Source organism: Triplophysa rosa, linkage group LG5 (assembly GCF_024868665.1).
Source record: "Triplophysa rosa linkage group LG5, Trosa_1v2, whole genome shotgun sequence".
Taxonomy (NCBI): domain Eukaryota; kingdom Metazoa; phylum Chordata; class Actinopteri; order Cypriniformes; family Nemacheilidae; genus Triplophysa; species Triplophysa rosa.
Window position 1 is genome coordinate 14380722 of NC_079894.1, and position 17904 is coordinate 14398625.

General features: G+C 44.3%; 1 protein-coding gene across 1 annotated transcript in view; it reads left to right on the forward strand.

Moving 5' to 3' along the window:
- Positions 1-1066: 1066 nt before the first annotated feature.
- tmtopsa (teleost multiple tissue opsin a) overlaps positions 1067-17904 on the forward strand; it is a 42496-nt gene continuing 25658 nt past the window's right edge. Inside the window, exons 1-2 of the mRNA XM_057334830.1 lie at positions 1067-1683; positions 5999-6327. Coding sequence (XP_057190813.1) covers positions 1311-1683; positions 5999-6327 — 702 coding nt within the window. The 5' untranslated portion in view covers positions 1067-1310. The remainder of the gene's footprint in view (positions 1684-5998; positions 6328-17904) is intronic.

A 17904-nucleotide genomic window follows, 5' to 3' on the forward strand; every position in this document is an offset into this window, starting at 1 on the left:
TCTTTAAAAAATCTACAAGAAAAACCATTTCACATATCTAATTATGATATTACCTCATGGTCAGTTTCATGCTTAAATTGTTTTTTAAAGGAAAATCTGATTATATTTAATTATGTAGAAATATGTAGAAAATATAGAAATCAAGTCATTTTTCCACAGTGCTGTAGCTCATTATGGAAACAACTGCAGGTTGATGTCTTTCTGTAGATGTAGCTATGGGTATCGCAATTAACAGCTCAGGGTTCCATTCTCTGTGTAAGATACAACATTATGAACCAATAATATGACCACACATCTCTACATGCTTTGTTTGCCTTACCTGTGTCCTTTGAAAACAAACAAAGCCCTCAGTTGTATCAGCGGCACGCCACCCTATATAAGATGCATTCAGTCCATTCTCCTACATTCTAAAGGTCAGATAAGATCTGTTTTTGTCAGATCTATAGGGGGCGGATTTACTGCCATTCATAAATTTTTGCAACACCAAGACCGAGGAACAAAGAGAATTTTGATCAGCGCAGCAAATCACGGGGTTATAAAAAGGTGTTGAGACGGAACACGTGAGGTTTAGGTGTGCACGCTCAGACTGAAAAACCATTTCAACACATGCAAAGCAAATGTAATATCAATAGGATCTTTCATGAGATGTTCAATCAAAATAATTTACTTTGTGAAATCATAATTCATAACTTATGGGCTACACGTTAGAAGTACAGAATATGCCGTAGAATCAACATTCAGCACCAAGGACAGCGCATAACCGTGTTGAAAATTAATAAAACAAAACTGACATGTCAGACTTTTCTCCAGTCTTACACCGAGTATTTCACATGGGATAAAAGTTTTGCAACCCGTTTAATGTGATTACTGTCTTGTGACAACACCGAGGTCCACAGATACACAGCGATTTGCGGTTTGGGTTGGAGGTTCGTTCTCGATAACCTGCATGCATCTCGCGTATTGTAACCCTCACTGGAGCAGACAAGCTCATACGTCAGCTGAGAAGGAGGGCACACTAAGATAAACACGGTACACATCCACTGCTTACGAGGTTTGTAGTCACCACACGGTGGAGCAAAGGAACGCCAAAGTTGTTTTCCACTGCTGATTAACCGAGCGAGCAACAAAGTTCAGCAACTGCAACAAATCGCCGTACGTCTCTTCTTACACTTAAAAGAGCGAAACACGTCTGCAAATAACATTTCTCAACACGGATTGTAATCACTTATTAAAACGCAAATTAAAGCTTCGTTTTCCCCTAGAAAATAAACGAGTAACTCTTGTTCAATGTGCACCAAGAACGGATTGCGATGATTGTGTCCAACTTAAGTGTGCTCAGTTGTAGGAGGACGAATAGCGCGCTGTGTCTCAGTGCAGTTGATGGACATTTGGATGCGTCCTCCTCTTATCGCACCCTGAGCCCCACCGGGCACCTGCTCGTGGCGGTGTGCTTGGGCTTCATCGGCTCTTTAGGATTCCTCAACAACTTACTGGTTCTTGTGCTTTTCTGCCGCTACAAGGTGCTGCGGTCACCCATCAACTTTCTGCTAGTGAATATATCCTTGAGCGATCTTCTGGTTTGTCTGTTGGGCACTCCGTTCAGCTTCGCGGCGAGCACTCAAGGGCGATGGCTCATCGGGGACAGTGGATGTGTGTGGTATGGATTTGCCAACTCGTTGTTAGGTGAGTGTGTCTGGCAAAACGATGTTTTTAATATTGTTTTTAATACGTGTTTAAGATTATATACGGTGTGTGTGTGTGCGATTCGCTATTCCGTTGCCACCGCAGGCATTAAATACTGGATTACATTTCGTAGAATTGCAACAAATAAGACAATCAATCAAAACCTGCGAATCATAAAAATGCAGATTTGTATCCAGATTTACACTATTTGTACTTTCAACTAAAGGTAAGATTGAAACAACCGAACATAAAGGACATTTTATGTTTTTCATCTTAATGGAAGAAATCAGTACGCAGAAATCTCAGTGTACTTTTTTTAGATATAAAGTAGGGGTGAGGGGGAGGGTTGCAACACTTTTTGCATTTACTTTAGTTTCTCAGAGACTGTTTTTAGTAGAAAGCCATAATTAGTATATGTTACACCCACATCTGTCAGCTACCCACCTACACTGCTGAAACATGCGTATGTAATAATATACGCACAATTTACTTGAACATAAAGTCAAATGTTGCAACTGACCCCATAACAGGGGACAATTGCAACTCTCCACATGGGACGGTTACAACATTAATTAAAATGTAATAAAAATATTCTATAACATAATTTAGCAATTTCTTTATTTTATTTATGAACAAACAGAGTCTTGAGTAATGAGTAACAAACCATGTTTATTATTTTTTATTATTATTGTTATTGTTGTTATTATAATTGTTAGGCTATGTTTTTAATGTAGGCTACATTGTGGTCTAGTCTGACAGTATCTACTTTAAAAGGTGGTTATTGAAAAATAATCCATAAAATTTTAATTGTATTATGCAAATATGACAAGTTTTAAATCAGTGTTGTCACACTGGCAGCCATGAAAGAAATTGCTATTCTAGCTAGACACAATAGCTTTGACACTTGCTATCAATGCCTTTAAGAAGCTCAGAAAACACTGATTTAAATGATATAAACGTATAATGGTTAACACAAACAGTTTAGACAGTAAGAGAAAAAATCTGAGCATTAAAAAAATATGTTTTCATCTTGAAATTGGGTTTGGCTAGAAGGAATGGTCACATATGTCTGATTTTTTTCGAGAAGGGTGAAGGGGCTAACTAACATGCAGTATGAGCATCATCACTCTAGCTCATTCCTGACCGGAGGAATAAGCCATGTTGCAACTGTCCCATGTTGCAACCGTCCCCAGTCTCCCCTACACATTTTTCGTGTCTTACAAACTCCTTCACGGACTCTACATCACCTTCAACATGAATAAAACTCAGGGAGTGAATCATATGAGGCATGACTTATACTGACTTTGTATGTTTGTTTTGGTTTGAATAACCTTTTGGTTTTAATAACAGGTGTATTCACAATAGCATGGATATTCACCTACATCGGCAATGTTTTAAAACGTTTCGTGGACCTGTAAAGTTCCCAAATAAATAGGTTGCTTAGGTAATGAAACGTACAGGACACGTACAGTAATCGCTGCAGAAACACAGCTTTTAGCCCTTGTACTGAGTTAGGATAAGATTTCATGTTCTTTGTCTTTATAATGTTAGTGACAAGGATACAGATTAGATTTTACATCTGTCAATCAAACATTAGCCTATAAACACAGTGTTATAATGTGCAGCAGTGGGTGGGTGGTTCCTTCAAATACACTTTAGTATCTGTCGTTGTAGTGAGTGACCATTACCTTAAAGCGATATTTCAGAGGCAAAACAAAATTTCCCAATGTTTTACTCACCTTCAAGGCATCCTGACTGTTATAATTCCACGTATCATTTTTTCTTCCAAGCGGTAGAATGGGCAACCGGAGGCAATTTTTTGAAGTTCCAAAAAGTGCCCCCATCGACCAAAGAACTGCTCGACACGGCTCCGTGGTCTCAATGCAGGTCTTCTGAAGCGAATCGATGCATTTGTTTAAGAGAAATAGCCATATTGAGAGCACTATTAACGTTAATGTCTAGCTTCCGTTATCCCTCGGCTGCACGTGAACCTGAGGCTTGTGGAGTGTTGCAGGAAAAACAAGCCTCAGGTTCACGTGCAGCCGAGGGTTAATGGAAGCTAGACATTAACGTTAATAGCGCTCACAGTATGGATATTTCTCTTAAACAAACGCATCCAAGACCATGCAACCATGTCGAGCCGTTCTTTAATCGATGGATACACTTTTTGGAGCTTCAAAAAATTGCCCTCCATTCACTCCCATCCTACCGCTTGGAAGAAAAATGATACGTGGTATTGTAACTCCGACTGCATTATTCTTCAAGAAGTATTCAGTCAGGATGCCTTTGAGGGTGAGTAAAACATGGGGAAATGTTGTTTTGTGTCCAAGGAGTCTGAGGTTCCTGATTTTTTGCTTAGATGAGTAGAATTAACAAAGCAATTATGTTATTGTGACCCTGTGAAAACCAGGCTAAAGTCATTAAATGTAATTCTGGAAAACAAGCATCAAAGTTTGATTTTAATTACGAATTTCACTATGATTTTAATCTATGACATGGCCTTACTCAATATTCAAGATATCAAGCATACATTTAGCTTTCCTGTGGCTCAGTGGCTAGAGCATGGTGCTAGCAATGCCAAGGTCATGGGTTTGATCCCAGGGGATTGCACAGAAAAAAAATAATGTTAAAGTATCATGCAATGTAAGTCGCTTTGGATAAAATATGTAAATGTAAATATTTTTACAGATATTCTATACATTGTAGGATGATTTTATGTAGAAAACAGTAAATGACAGAAATGACTTTGTGGTGTTTTATGTTTGAAACAACACAATGATGACTACATAATGACAATTGAGTTTTCACAGACTGGGTCACAATTATGTAATGTTTATTGAAAATGTGTTGAAATATAAGGCCTCAGTTTTTACAATAACTTTTATTTACATTAGATCAGATAGAGATAATATCTTAACCTTGCTAAAATCTTTATATGGCCCATTTGTTTAGCATGTTGGTTAATCGTTTAGCTAGGCACTTGGGGTATAGTGCCTTACATTATTTATTTGTCATTGCCTTTATTTGCTTATATTTCTTTATACCCAACCCAATGTATTCTCCTGTTACCCTGCTATCTGCTGAGCAGCAAAGGATCACCTAAGTCATATTTCCAAGTCCCATTTGAACAGAGCAGAGAATGTTTTTTGGCACCAGAAAGCTGCCAAACTGTCCAACAGATCAAGACAAATCAGATTTTATTGCTTTGTTTTTGAGATAATTACCTTTTGGTAGCTTAACATAGCCAAAATATTAAATTTCGAACCCTCTTCAGCACTGCTTGAAATCTTATGTAATGTCTCAACTACCTCATCAAATTTATCTCCTCTGAGATACTGCGTGCACAATTTGTCATTATAATCAAAAAGGCTTCATGTCTCATAAAATATGTGTGGTTGTTGGTTTCCTCCAGGTTTGGTGTGCTAAAGTAATCAGAAAATCATTTATTCTGCAGGGCTGTGTTCTTAAGCAGAGGAACAGTGTAAAAGAGGTTTACCCTGTAGAGAATCAAAGTGGGAGTTAGAACTCTTTACCTGTCCAGAATAAAACTGTATGTGATTAAAGCAAATAGAGAACATATGATAATGTTTCTGACGATACTGGTAATAATTGTAAAACTGTTAATAATATTTTTATAACAATAGGAAAATTAATATTAATCCAGCCAGTGTTGTCTGAAAGAATTTTCCCTCAACGTTCACAATTCCATAAGATTACTGTATGTGTTAAACTCAAACATTTTCCATCTGCACAATTTGTTACACAGGACATTCGTTGCAAACTCCAACATGTATTTAGTTTCCATTTAGCCTTAAGGTGTCACATATCCATGGTACAGCATTTGACAGTCCAATGCATCTAGAGACCAATATGGCCTCCCTAGAGTTTCAGAGTTATTTGGTGGTCTAGCGGTTTAGTTAATGGATCAGAAATGGGACTGCCGAAGGATTTGATTTCAGTCATGGAGTCACTGCAGTCATATACCCTTGAGGTGGGCACTTAATTTCAGTGTATTTATTACACCCTCATAGTCACAAAGTTAGCGAAGTCAACATCACAGCCGGTCTTAGTCTTCCTCAAAATTCACATGTAGTGATGGTAGTGTCACGAGGGACGCAGAAACCTGTTGAAAAATAATAGACAAACCTTTGATATTTAATTGCTTCAGAAACAACAAAACATCTCTACATGACTTCTTTTATTAGACCATCTCGAATTGTAAACACACATTTCAATTTCATCATCTGTTTTTATTAATATGCTTAAGAGACCTCATATCGTAACATGATGAAATATTTGTGCTTATCCTCTGAAGGCATTGTATCCCTCATCTCGCTGGCCGTGCTGTCGTACGAACGCTACTGCACGATGATGGGCTCCACGGAAGCTGATGCCACCAACTACAGGAAGGTGGCAGGTGGAGTGGTGATGTCCTGGGTCTACTCTTTGATCTGGACTCTGCCTCCTCTCTTTGGCTGGAGCCGCTACGGACCTGAAGGCCCTGGTACCACCTGCTCTGTGGACTGGACGGCCAAGACGGCCAATAACATCTCTTACATCATTTGCCTCTTTATTTTCTGCCTGATTGTCCCATTTCTGGTCATAATTGTCTGCTATGGTAAGCTGCTGCATGCCATTAAACAGGTGAGTAAAACAGACACGTTGTCCATTGCTGTTACTTGTGCAGAGTTTTGTGTTTGTCCTTGGTTGTGAAGTATTTGATTAAGGTCAGAATATTTGTTATTTAGCAGCTGTTAATAGTCCACTCACTGCAGGGATCATCCTGAGGTTCTGTTCCTTGTGCAAGGGCACAAAGCTGGTAGGGGATTTCAGTGACTGTCTGGCTAGAGTTGCTAGCCAAGATTCCTAAAGGAAATGTCCACTCAGAAATGAAAATTGTCATCATGTAGTCATCATTGTGTTGTTTCAGACATCAAACAACAGCACAAAACATAAGACTACTGAAAAGGCCATATTGTATGAGTCATGCAATCCTACATTAAAGTACTTATAAAGCAGTGGTTCTCAAACTTTTCCGTTGCAAGGCCGGCCTTGAGCAGTGTGCATCCCTTGTGGCACCCCAAATAAAGACTAGTCTTATACACAGATTTTTTATTAAACCAAAGACATATTCAATTATACAATGCTGGAACATCATTACTTTAGGTTGATGGCCTTTATTAATGGTTGATAGTTCTTAAAATGCTTAAAAAACCGTGCCCGCCCTGGAAACATCTTGGGGCCCCCAGTTTGAGAACCACTGTTCTAAAGCATGTGCAGTACTGAATGAGGAACAGAATGAAATTTAAATGTACTTTCCATCAAAGTACTAAAACCATATTCACGTTTGCATTCTGCACATTGACAAACACACCTGCACACCTTTATACAGTATGATCATTCAACAATAGATCCAAGGGTAATTCACAATATATTTTGCTCACTCTCTCTCTTTCTTCCTCTGTCTACTTTTTCACACTATTTCATCTTCTTTTATAATGGTCTCTCTAGTTTACTGAAGGCTCTGATCTGCTCTTCAGCCGTTTGTATTCACTTTACCAGTGCGTATTAAAAGCTGCTGTCGTTCTGACACAGATGAGGACAGTTTGAAATCATTGCCTTCACAAACGTGCACATGCATAACAACCGAAGTTTCCTGCAGCTAAGTCTCCCTGTTGGGTGCTTTTTTAATTTTTTTTATGTGTGGGCTTTCATCTGGTCTCCGGAGACAAATGTAGCAGTACCTCATTGCAAAGCATGCTCTAATAAAGCTGGCAATGTTGAATTCCTAATTTCATTAAAATAATTTCTTTGACGTACCGTGTGTCAAGAGCAGTCGATTGATCTGCTTTACACTTGACACTTGACATCTAATATGTTCTCTGGCAGATAAATAATCAATTATGTAAGAAGTAGGAGGAGGAGAAGTTGTTTTTGTTGGCTGAAGTGAGTTATGAGCTCAGGGTTATTTCTCGTCTCCTAGATCTCTCTCTAATACATGTTTGGCAAATCAGTGCTAGCTTTAAGAATTTGATGTTAAATGTTTAGTAGTTGCAAAATCTTTTGATTAAAAAGTTTTTGGATGACTGAGATAAAGCGTTGCTACTTCTGTGGTTATTTAAGTTGGCTGGTAATGTTGGGTTTGTAGTGTTGATATGCGCAAAGTGGGCTGTGTTAGATTTGCTAGAAATAATAAGGGAAAATACATTACATACTTTAGTGAGGTCATTTAACTCCTGTTACGTGTGTTTGAAACCACACCTAGAAAACAGTAATGTGTGGGCTCTCTCTCTCTATTTGTGTCTTTCTCCCCCTTTCTTTTTCTCGGGGGGCAGAAGTGGGCTGTTGTCAGCTATATCTCTAGCATTATACCTCTGAATGTTATTTCTCTTGAGGGACTAACCATAGATTGCTGCCTCTTATGGTAAATTTAAATACAAGCTGTAAACCAACAATATAGAAGCCCAAGCTCTTCATGAAAAAACATAATCTTAGTCAATTAGTCAGGAAATTAGTCAGGGGTATACAAAACACCAGCCTTTTTGAAACCTCAATAGATCTTCAGCCACATAAAAAATGTCATGGTAGCACAACAAGCTTGTTTACCATACTCCTGTAAAGTACTTTCATTCTTCCGTTTCTTAGAAAAATTTGATGACTGTTTTAATATTTTAGGCTACTTTCATAATTTACATCATCTGGCACATTATTTTTTTACTTACACTCCATGTTGAAAGTTTTTTATGTCATTTCAGCGACAACTCTCATCAATATTTCATCAGAAATCATAACCACGGATGTCCAAAAGCTGTTTAAACATGCTTTGCAAACTGTAAACTTTACATTTGAAACGGGATGTAAAATGATCTCCACTGCTGTATGTTTGTATCAACCGCTGCATCAAGTTCAGATTCAGTTATACAGTATGTGTGCTTTACAGAACTGCCTAAATTATTACATCTGCACCAGTCTGGGAAACATAGCCAACATGATGTGCACTGGTGTGGTTTATTAGAACTTGTAGACAGGATATGACAGCACTCAGAGTCTGGCCTCATAGGCACTGGATGGGTTCGAGGGCCTGTGGAGAAGCTGGACGGGCACAGACTCACACACAGAGATACAAATCCAAAAGAGCGCTTTTACAGCCCGAACACTGACACTTTAACCTAAAGGGCAAAAAGTGGCATGCAAAGAGAAAGCAAGTAAAAGATAACAGGATCTCCTGCTGGTAATCATCTACTGAAAACCAATACTGTAAGTGACTTATATGTTGTCATTGGATTGGATTTAATGAGATTTGAACTGCAGCGAATATTATTATTGCGGTTCCAACGATGACATTTTATACCTGCTTCAAAGGGGTAAAGTGTAATACAGTAGATGCTGGCAGCGGCCCTAACAAGCTTCACACACACAAGGTTTTGTTTCACATTTTTCTGTTTGGCAGGAACAGCTTGTAACTGGCCTCCTCTGAAGCCCAAGGCATATTTTTTCACAGATTGCTGTACTGTTTGCACTAATCCGAGGACAATGAAGTACAGTGGAGGTGTATGTATGTGTGTGGTATATTATTCATGCTTGAGGGACATAACAGCCTTGTATTAGTGTAGATTGTATCTGGCACATTGCCTGAACCAGGTGTCATGTGCAAACCACGAGTATGCACTGGCTATTTTTTGTTCCCTTTCTGTCGGTCTCTCGACATTGTGTCGAGCCGACAGATGGGTTTCGTCCCTGAGAACCAATCGCTTCCGACTTCTTAGAAAAGGCCAATGAAATTGGCGAATGAAATTTGCATGCCGGACTCCGCCCCCGGATATCCGGGTATAAAAGGGAGACGGCGTGCCTCATTCATTCACCTTTTGTTCTTCGGAGCCTTCGCTCATGATCAACAGACTTCGCTACAAATAGCAACTACAAGACTGCCGGTTCTACGACGTGGTGCAGCAGACTGTCCCTTCCTGCGGCGACTTCCCCTGGGCGTCTCGGCAGTTTCAGAAGTGTTCGAGTTTTTTCTCTAAAAGAGCAAATTTCTCCAGCGTGGCATGTCCCGCTGTTCTCGTGGGTGCAACACACTCATCGAGGAGGGGGACGGACACGATGTCTGCTTCCAGTACGCTGGGGCAGATGTTGTGGATACGTCCTGCCCGCACTGCGGGCAGTTGACGATTCAGACGTTGCGTCACGGGTGGCTGTGTTCCCACGGGACTCAGCCACCACCTCGTCTGCTTCCCGTTCTGTGACGGCAGGACTACGGCCCTGCCGCCCGCTACGGCGAGCAGCGAGGGTGATATGAGGATTACTGAGCGTTAATCCGTCAGCCACTGGCTCGCGGACCGTTCACACCTCGTCTCGCTCGTCTGACCGTTCCCCATGAGACGGTCCCACCTTCTTGTTCCTCAACCACGTATCGGAAACGGTGCGTTATGATGAGATGTCTGTTGCAGCATCGGAGGGTGACTTACTGGCATCAGATTCCGATGATTCCTTGAAGCTCCCTCCCTCGGGGAGTCGAGCTCAGGAAGAAACGGACGTTGAAATGTCAGCCATGCTTTCCCGGGCCGCCGGCATTGGGTTGCGGTGCACCGCACTGCCTCTCCCAACGCTAGCGGCTGGATACACGGTACCTCGGGCTTGAGAGCGGCTCCAAGCCGCACTCGCCCCCAGTGCCGTGTTCCCCCGGAAGTGCATGAGGAACTTAGTACGACCTGGAACGCCCCCCTTCGGCGCGTACATGTCAACTAGTTCCATCGCCCTTTCTTCCCTTGATGGTGGGGCAGCTAGAGGATACATCGATGTCCCCCAGGGGCTCGACCTAGACTCCCGTCCAAAGCACGTAGGCTTTTCGGCATCTGAGGTGTCGAGAGCTTACTCTGCTTTGGGCCAAGCTGTCCCCTCTCTCCATTCTATGGCCGTCCTTGCAGGTCCATCAGGCCAATGCCCTGAGAGAGCTCCACGGGGGTAAGACCGATCCAGCGCTTATGCAGGAACTCCCTGCCGTCACCGACCTCGCTCTACGGGCGACCAAGGTGACCGCGCGGGCCCTGGGTCGGGCGATGTCCACTCTTGTGGTCCAGGTGGCTGAACCTTGCACAGAGGAGTAATGCCGAGAAAGTCTGCTTTCTCGACGCACCCATCTCGCAAGGGAGGCTGTTTGCTGATACGGTCGAGCCGCAGTTCTCGACAGTAAAGGAGCAGACAGAGGATATCAAGTATATCCTCCCCAGCCGCGACTCGACCGCCCTCTGGCCGCCGAGATCCCTTGCACCTTCTGCTTCTCAGCAGCCCTGGTCCTCTTTGAGACATCGAAGAGGAGACCACCACCCCGTCAGCAGCCGCGGCGGAAGCCAAAGCGGCCCTCATGGGAAGACCCCAGGGAGATCGAGAATACTTTCGGTCCCGACCCCAGCCATTCCATCGCTGGTTGGTCGATCCGGGACGGTTCCTGCCCTGTCCCAACAGCCCACTTCTAAGAGTTTTCTCTCTCTCTGGGCGTTTATCACAGCCGCTCTCACCCTCTACACGACGGTGTTTGGCAACTTGCGTCATGGCGAGACCTAATGTCGAGGATAATCAGCAGCCTAAGCACTCTCAATCGACGGTACGTTGTGCCACATCATCGTCTGGGTATTATCACAGCCGCTCTCACCCTCTACACTACGGTGTTTGGCAACTCGATGTTGCGGCAAGACCCAATGTCGAGGATAATCATCAGCCTAAGCACTCTCATGCGATGGTGTGTTGTGCTACATCATCGCCAGGCAGGTAAAACTGCAGAGCCAATCTCCACCAATCGTGGGGGGGCCCCCGGAGAGGGATCCGCACTGCCAGCCTTCGAACCACCCCCGGGAGGTCGATGAAGCAAAACGTACCCCTAGCCTCCCTGTCTCAGTCCCTGGGAGCCTGACAAGAGCTTCCCAAACCGTCACGGTGACTACGGGATACGGTCCGTCTCGGCTACGCGATCCAACTCCCCAGACGCCCGCCCAAGTTTCGGGGCATCCTCTCAACCTCAGTCAGAGGAAAGGATGCTCCCGTGCTTCGGGCCGAGGTCGCCACCCCTCTGGAGAGAAAGCGATCGTGCTCGTCCCTCTAGCCGAGATGTTCAACAGGTTTTACAGCCCGTACTTCATCGTCCCCAAAAAAGAGGGGGTCGCTAGATCTGCATACCCTGAACAGGCACCTACTCAAGCTGCCATTCAGGATGCTCACGCAGAAGCACATCCTGGCATCTATCAGATGTCAAGATGGATTCATGGCAATCGACCTGAAGGACGCTTACTCTCATGTCTCGATTCTCCCTCGTCATCGCCTGTTCCTACGGTTCGCTTTCGAGGGTCAGGCATATTAGTACAGAGTCCTCCCTTTCGGTCTGTCCCTGTCCCCACAAGTCTTCACGAAGATCGTGGAAGCCGCACTCACTCCCCACAGGGAGAGAGGTGTGCGGGTACTAAACTATCTCGACGACTGGCTCGTTTGACACACTCGCGAGATCTGTTATGTACAGTACACACAGGGACCTAGTGCTTCGGCACCTAGATCGATTGGGACCACAGGTCAACCGAGAAAAGAGCAAGCTCTCCCCTGTGCAGAGCATCCTCTTTTTTGGTATGGAACTCAACTCTGTCTCCATTACAGTGCGATTGACTACAGAAAGCGCTCAGTCAGTGTTGAACTGCCTGGAATATTTCAAGCAGTCAGCGGTCCCACTCAAATTCAGAGGCTCCTGGGCACATGGCATCCTCGGTGGTGGTGATACCCCTCGGGTTGATGCACATGAGACCGCTCCAACACTGGCTACAGAGTCGAGTTCCCTGGAGAGCGTGGCACACCGGCAGCAGGCGGATGGTGATTTCGCCTCTCTGCCGACGCACCCTAACCCCTGGTCTTCAATGACCTTTCTACGGATGGGGGTCCCTCTCGGGAAGGTCATGAGGCACGTCGTGGTGATGACAGACGCCTCCCTGCAGGGTTGGGGTGCCGTGTGCAACGGGCACGCAGTGTCGGGGTGATGGACGGGCCCCCGCCTGCACAGGCATATCAACTGCCTAGAGTTGTTGGATGTGCTACTTGCACTGAAGGGGCTACAACCTCTCGTGCAGGACAAGCACGTGCTGGTCCGGTCGGACAGCACAACTGCCATAGCGTATATTAACCGCCAGGGTGGCGTTCGCTCACGGCAGCTAACACGACTCGCCCGACGCCTCCTCCTGTGGAGTCCGCAGGTGAGCAGATTTCTGCGAGCCACACATATCCCAGGCGACCTGAACCAGACAGCCGATGCGCTCTCTCGTCAGTTGACACCTCGCGGAGAGTGGCGACTCCACCCCCGCGCAGTCCAGCTCATTGGGTACAGTTCGGGCGGGCTCAGGTAGACCTGTTCGCCTCCCTGGACACCACCCATTGCCTGCTAGGGTACTCCCTTCCGAGGCCCCCCTCGGCACGGATGCTCTAGCGCACAGCTGGCCGTGGGACAAGCGGAAGTATGCCTTCCCCCCAGTGAGCCTCATTGCACAGACTCTGTGCAAGGTCAGGGAAGAGGAGCATCAAGTGTACTAGTTGCGCCATACTGGCCCAACCGGACTTGGTTCTCGGAGCTAATGCTCTTGACGACAGCTCCCCCCTGAAGGACCTGCTTTCCCAGGGGAAGGGCACGTTATGGCATCCCAGGCCAGACCTCTGGAACCTCCATGTCTGGGCCCTGGACAAGATGAGGAGATCCTGAGTGGCCTACCCCCTGCGGCGGTTAAGACCATCACTCAGGCTAGGGCCCTGGCCACTAGGCGGCTATACGCCTGTAAGTGGTACCTCTTCTCATCCTGGTGCTCTTCTCAAAGAGAAGACCCGCTGAGTTGCTCGATTGGGAACGTGCTGTCCTTTCAGAGTCTCGAGAGTAATCTCTCCCCTTCCACACTGAACGTGTATGTAGCCGCTATTGCCACTCATCACGACCCAGTTGCTGGTAAGTCTCTAGGACAGCACAACCTGATCAATTGGTTCCTAAGGGGTGCGGGAAGGCACTGCCTCACCTGCGCTCCGTACCCTCTTGCGACCTTTATGCGGTCCTGGAGCCCCTCGGAGATGCCGCTCTTTCTCACCTCATGATGAAGACGGCTCTCCGGATGGTGCTCAAGAGGGTAGCGGACCTAAAAGTATTCTCCGTGTCCACAGATTGCCTAGACCTCGGGCCCGGTGATTCTCACGCTATCCTGAGACCCCGGCCCGGCTACGTGCCCAAAGTTCCCACCACTCCCCCTACACCAGGTGGTGAACTTACAGGTGCTCCCCACCGGGGAGGAAGACCCAACCCCATCCGTGTTGTGTCCAGTACGAGCATTGCGCCTCTGCTTGGACCTCACGCAGAGCCACAGGAGCTCTGAGCAGCTCTTTGTCTGTTTTGGAGATCAGCAGGGAGGGCTCTCTCAAACAGAGATTGGCGCACTGGATCATGGACGCCATCACTACGGAGTACCTGTCCTAAGATCACCCGCGCCCACTGGGTGAGAGCTCTCTCCACACGGAGTACAGCCTCCTCGTGGGCACTGGCTCGAGGTGCCTCCCTGGCAGACATCTGCAGAGCTGCGGGTAGGGCTACACCCATCACCTTCGCGAGGTCCTACAGCCTCCGCGTAAAACCGGTATCAGCTCGAGTCTTGCAGGCATCAGGTACGCCTATGACAGTACCTTCCCCCTTTTTTCCTAACTAAACTAGCCTCCCTTCTTCCCCCACTGGGTGAAGAACAGGCAGTCCATCCATTACTAAGCAAGCACCTACTGCGGGCCGGCTGGGCAGAGCAGCCCTGCCCCTTAGGCCGGGTACCAACTGAGTTATCCACAACATAGCTCTAACCGGACCTAGTGCTACCAGACGTTGTAACCCCCCAGCAGGGCGGTTCCGTCTGATGTATCCTCATGATTTGTTCCCACCTTGGTAACCCATGACCTTCCCTAGGTGGACCTCCACCTCGCGGTTAACTCCTTCAGTCTGCACATTCTTCCCATGAGTTCTCCCCCATCGGTGAGACCATGTTGGTATCTCCACTAAACTCCTCCCTCCAGTAGGAAGTGGTCTCTGTAGCGCATCCCCCATTTGAGGAAGTAGCGCTTACCCAGTGGCCTTACGGTACCAAAGGCAGGGGCCTTCCCACCTTTCAAGTAAAGCTCTGGGACCCCCTACCTACCCACTGGTAGGTTACAATTTCGCGGTAGCGCTCATGGCTGACACGCCCAGGCCAGTCACCGTCGCTTCGCTAGAGATTGTGACAGGGCACAGTGTTGTGGCGTTTTCCGTAGGAACCCCATCTGTCGGCTCAACACAACATCGAGAGACTGACAGAAAGGGAACGTCTTGACTTGGTTACGGATGTAACCTCAGTTCCCTGATGGAGGGAACGAGACATTGTGTCCTTCTTTCCACAACACGTGCTGCCCACTGCAGCAGTCGTGAGAGGTCTCAGGCTCCTCAGAACTAAGGTGAATGAATGAGGCACGCCGTCTCCCTTTTATACCTGGATATCCGGGGGCGGAGTCCGGCATGCAAATTTCATTCACCAATTTCATTGGCCTTTTCTAAGAAGTCGGAAGCGATTGGTTCTCAGGGACGAACCCCATCTGTCGGCTCGACACAACGTCTCGTTCCCTCCATCAGGGAACTGAGGTTACATCCGTAACCAAGACGTTCTCCTGGCTGTGAATGGCATTTCATATAGAGGGTTTTGTATTATTAATATACATAACAAATGATATACAAATAGCTAAGACATTGATCTCTTAATGTTTTATTATGATTAACACATGACTATATTAAAATGTTACATTTATGTAAATAATATGTGGTCATAATAATACCCATAGTAAAGGTTTCCCAGCATTATAAAATACCTTGGCAATTTGCATTTCATTATACGCAAGACCTGGACTAATCATAAATAAAGTTCATGGGGAATAACACCCTGCAATCTTTAGGCACTTAGGAACAACAAATGGTTTCCAGGAAAGCAGCTTTTCTATTCATTCGGTATGTAATTGTCTGTAATTAAAATCTCACATGTTCCCATACAGTGTGGGCAGGTTTAACTGACACACAGTTAGCAAAGATAAATTATTCCCCTGCACTGGAATTTGTACATGGATTTTTTTTAAACTACTGTGACATCTGAAGTAGCGGTTGTGTCAGCTTCTTGTATTCAATTTGAAGAACATCTTAGATTGCTGACAGGTTGAACATTCTGTGATCTGTCCCATCAATAAAGCCAGTGGCCCAGACCTGTAATTTACATTTAATTATGTATGTTGTGTCTCACTTTTTGTTGTTTTTAAGTAATATTTTCTGTCATTAGGCTTAACTCTTGTTGAATCAGATTGTGATGTATCAGAAGGGCAATGTAATTGTCAGTTATCACAAAGAAGGGTTGTGTCATGACACTACAAACGATTATGTATATTAAGATTTGAGAAAATATTCCTAGCTATTTTGAAGAATATAAAATTGTTTTATTTCTGTTTGTTTCTTTTTGGAATGTTTAATTTCTTTTCTCTAGTACTCCTATATCAGTACCTATATTTTTTACATTAAAATGATCTGTAATTACCATCAGTGCACATAGAATTAAATCTGGCCGGTGTGAAGATGTGTGCTAAAATGATTTTGTGAAATAAGGTGCCACTGCCATATGAAGGGAAAATAATTTTAATTATTGGTTACTTTTGTACCCAGCTGATTCCAAGTTAAATTTAGTTATTTAATTTCTAACAGCTGCAAAATTTATATATATTGACTGCTGCATAGCAGCAGCTTCTATTAATATTTATATAAGCCTGCACAGAACCTTGATTGGGTTTCTGAGAAAACATTGTGAGGCCTTTCAGGTGGTTGTTGGTCACAGCAGCTCAGCCAGGTGTAGGCTGGTTGAATGTCAATATTTTGACCAGGATGAATAGATGTTTCCTTTACAAAAACACAAGATTAGTGAGCAAGTGCAGTTTCTCATTAATCTTCATGATGTCTTAGTTAGGTTCAGTCAGATATTTTAATGGTTTCTTTTTTGGCGTATCTGGTGTTCAAGGAAGTTTGATATTCATGTACTCTTTGAAAGTGATGAATGTAAACAGGTTTAGTTTGCTGTCTGTAATGAATAGACACAGGCACACATTCCCTTTCTAGACCTAATTAGGTAAATAGATTACATTTTCATTGATCTTTTGAGATAAAAGAGCTTGACATACTGTGAAAATATTCTACAATTTTTAAAACTTAGTGCGTGCTCCAATTTAGCACGGTTGCTCTCAACCATGCCCGAGCGCGATTGTCTGCCCTCCCCACTGCGCCCGGGCGCAGTTCGATTGGGGCAGTGTGAGTAGGTCCTTAAAATCACCATATTTCAGAACTTTCCCACCAGTTGAAAAGGGAAATTATTAAAAATAAGATACAAAATAACTTAACATGAACACATGGCCATCTATACCAGTCAGGGTGAAAAAAATACCGATATTGTGGGATGAATAATCCTTATCTTTAATACTTCTGGTATTCAGTACTAAGTAGAACAGTAAACTATGTGAAAGTGAAACCTTTGCTGAAATCTGCAGACCTGTTTTCTGTCCCTAATTCGGTTTATCGTTTATTTAGCTTTTAATGCAAACTGTGATTTACATGTATGGTTTGTATGCTTATTGTGTTTTTTATATCAATTAACCATGGCTAAACAAAGGTTTTACAGTGTGTAATTATAAGATATACTGTACAGTATGATAAGTAATTTAATATATTCTGCAGTCATCAAAACCATTATACAGGCCTACTGTACAATATGAGAGTAAATTGGTTCATGCAGTGTTCTAATAAATCCTTAATCTGGAGGATATTTCAGAAATTGCCAAAACCAAAACTGGGATGCTGTACTAAGATCTGTAAACACTTTCATATGAGGTCTGAGAGCGTGATGATTATGTCAAGCAGTTCTCACCATCTGTGCCTCCATCTCTCATCCACATGCAAGCTCCTTCCTGTGATGATCCACCAATAGTTTTGGACTTGGCTGTTATGGTGACGAAAAACTAACACAATCGATTGGTTTGTTGTAATTGAATTGTGATAAGGTCAGTGAACTCGAGGGGTATAACTGTAACATGTGGTCTGTACATGTGCTGAGGCAACAATAGAAGAAAAAGCAAATCTTGTTCAATTGGGAGGGTCAAGCTTAATTCACTGAGCATTAC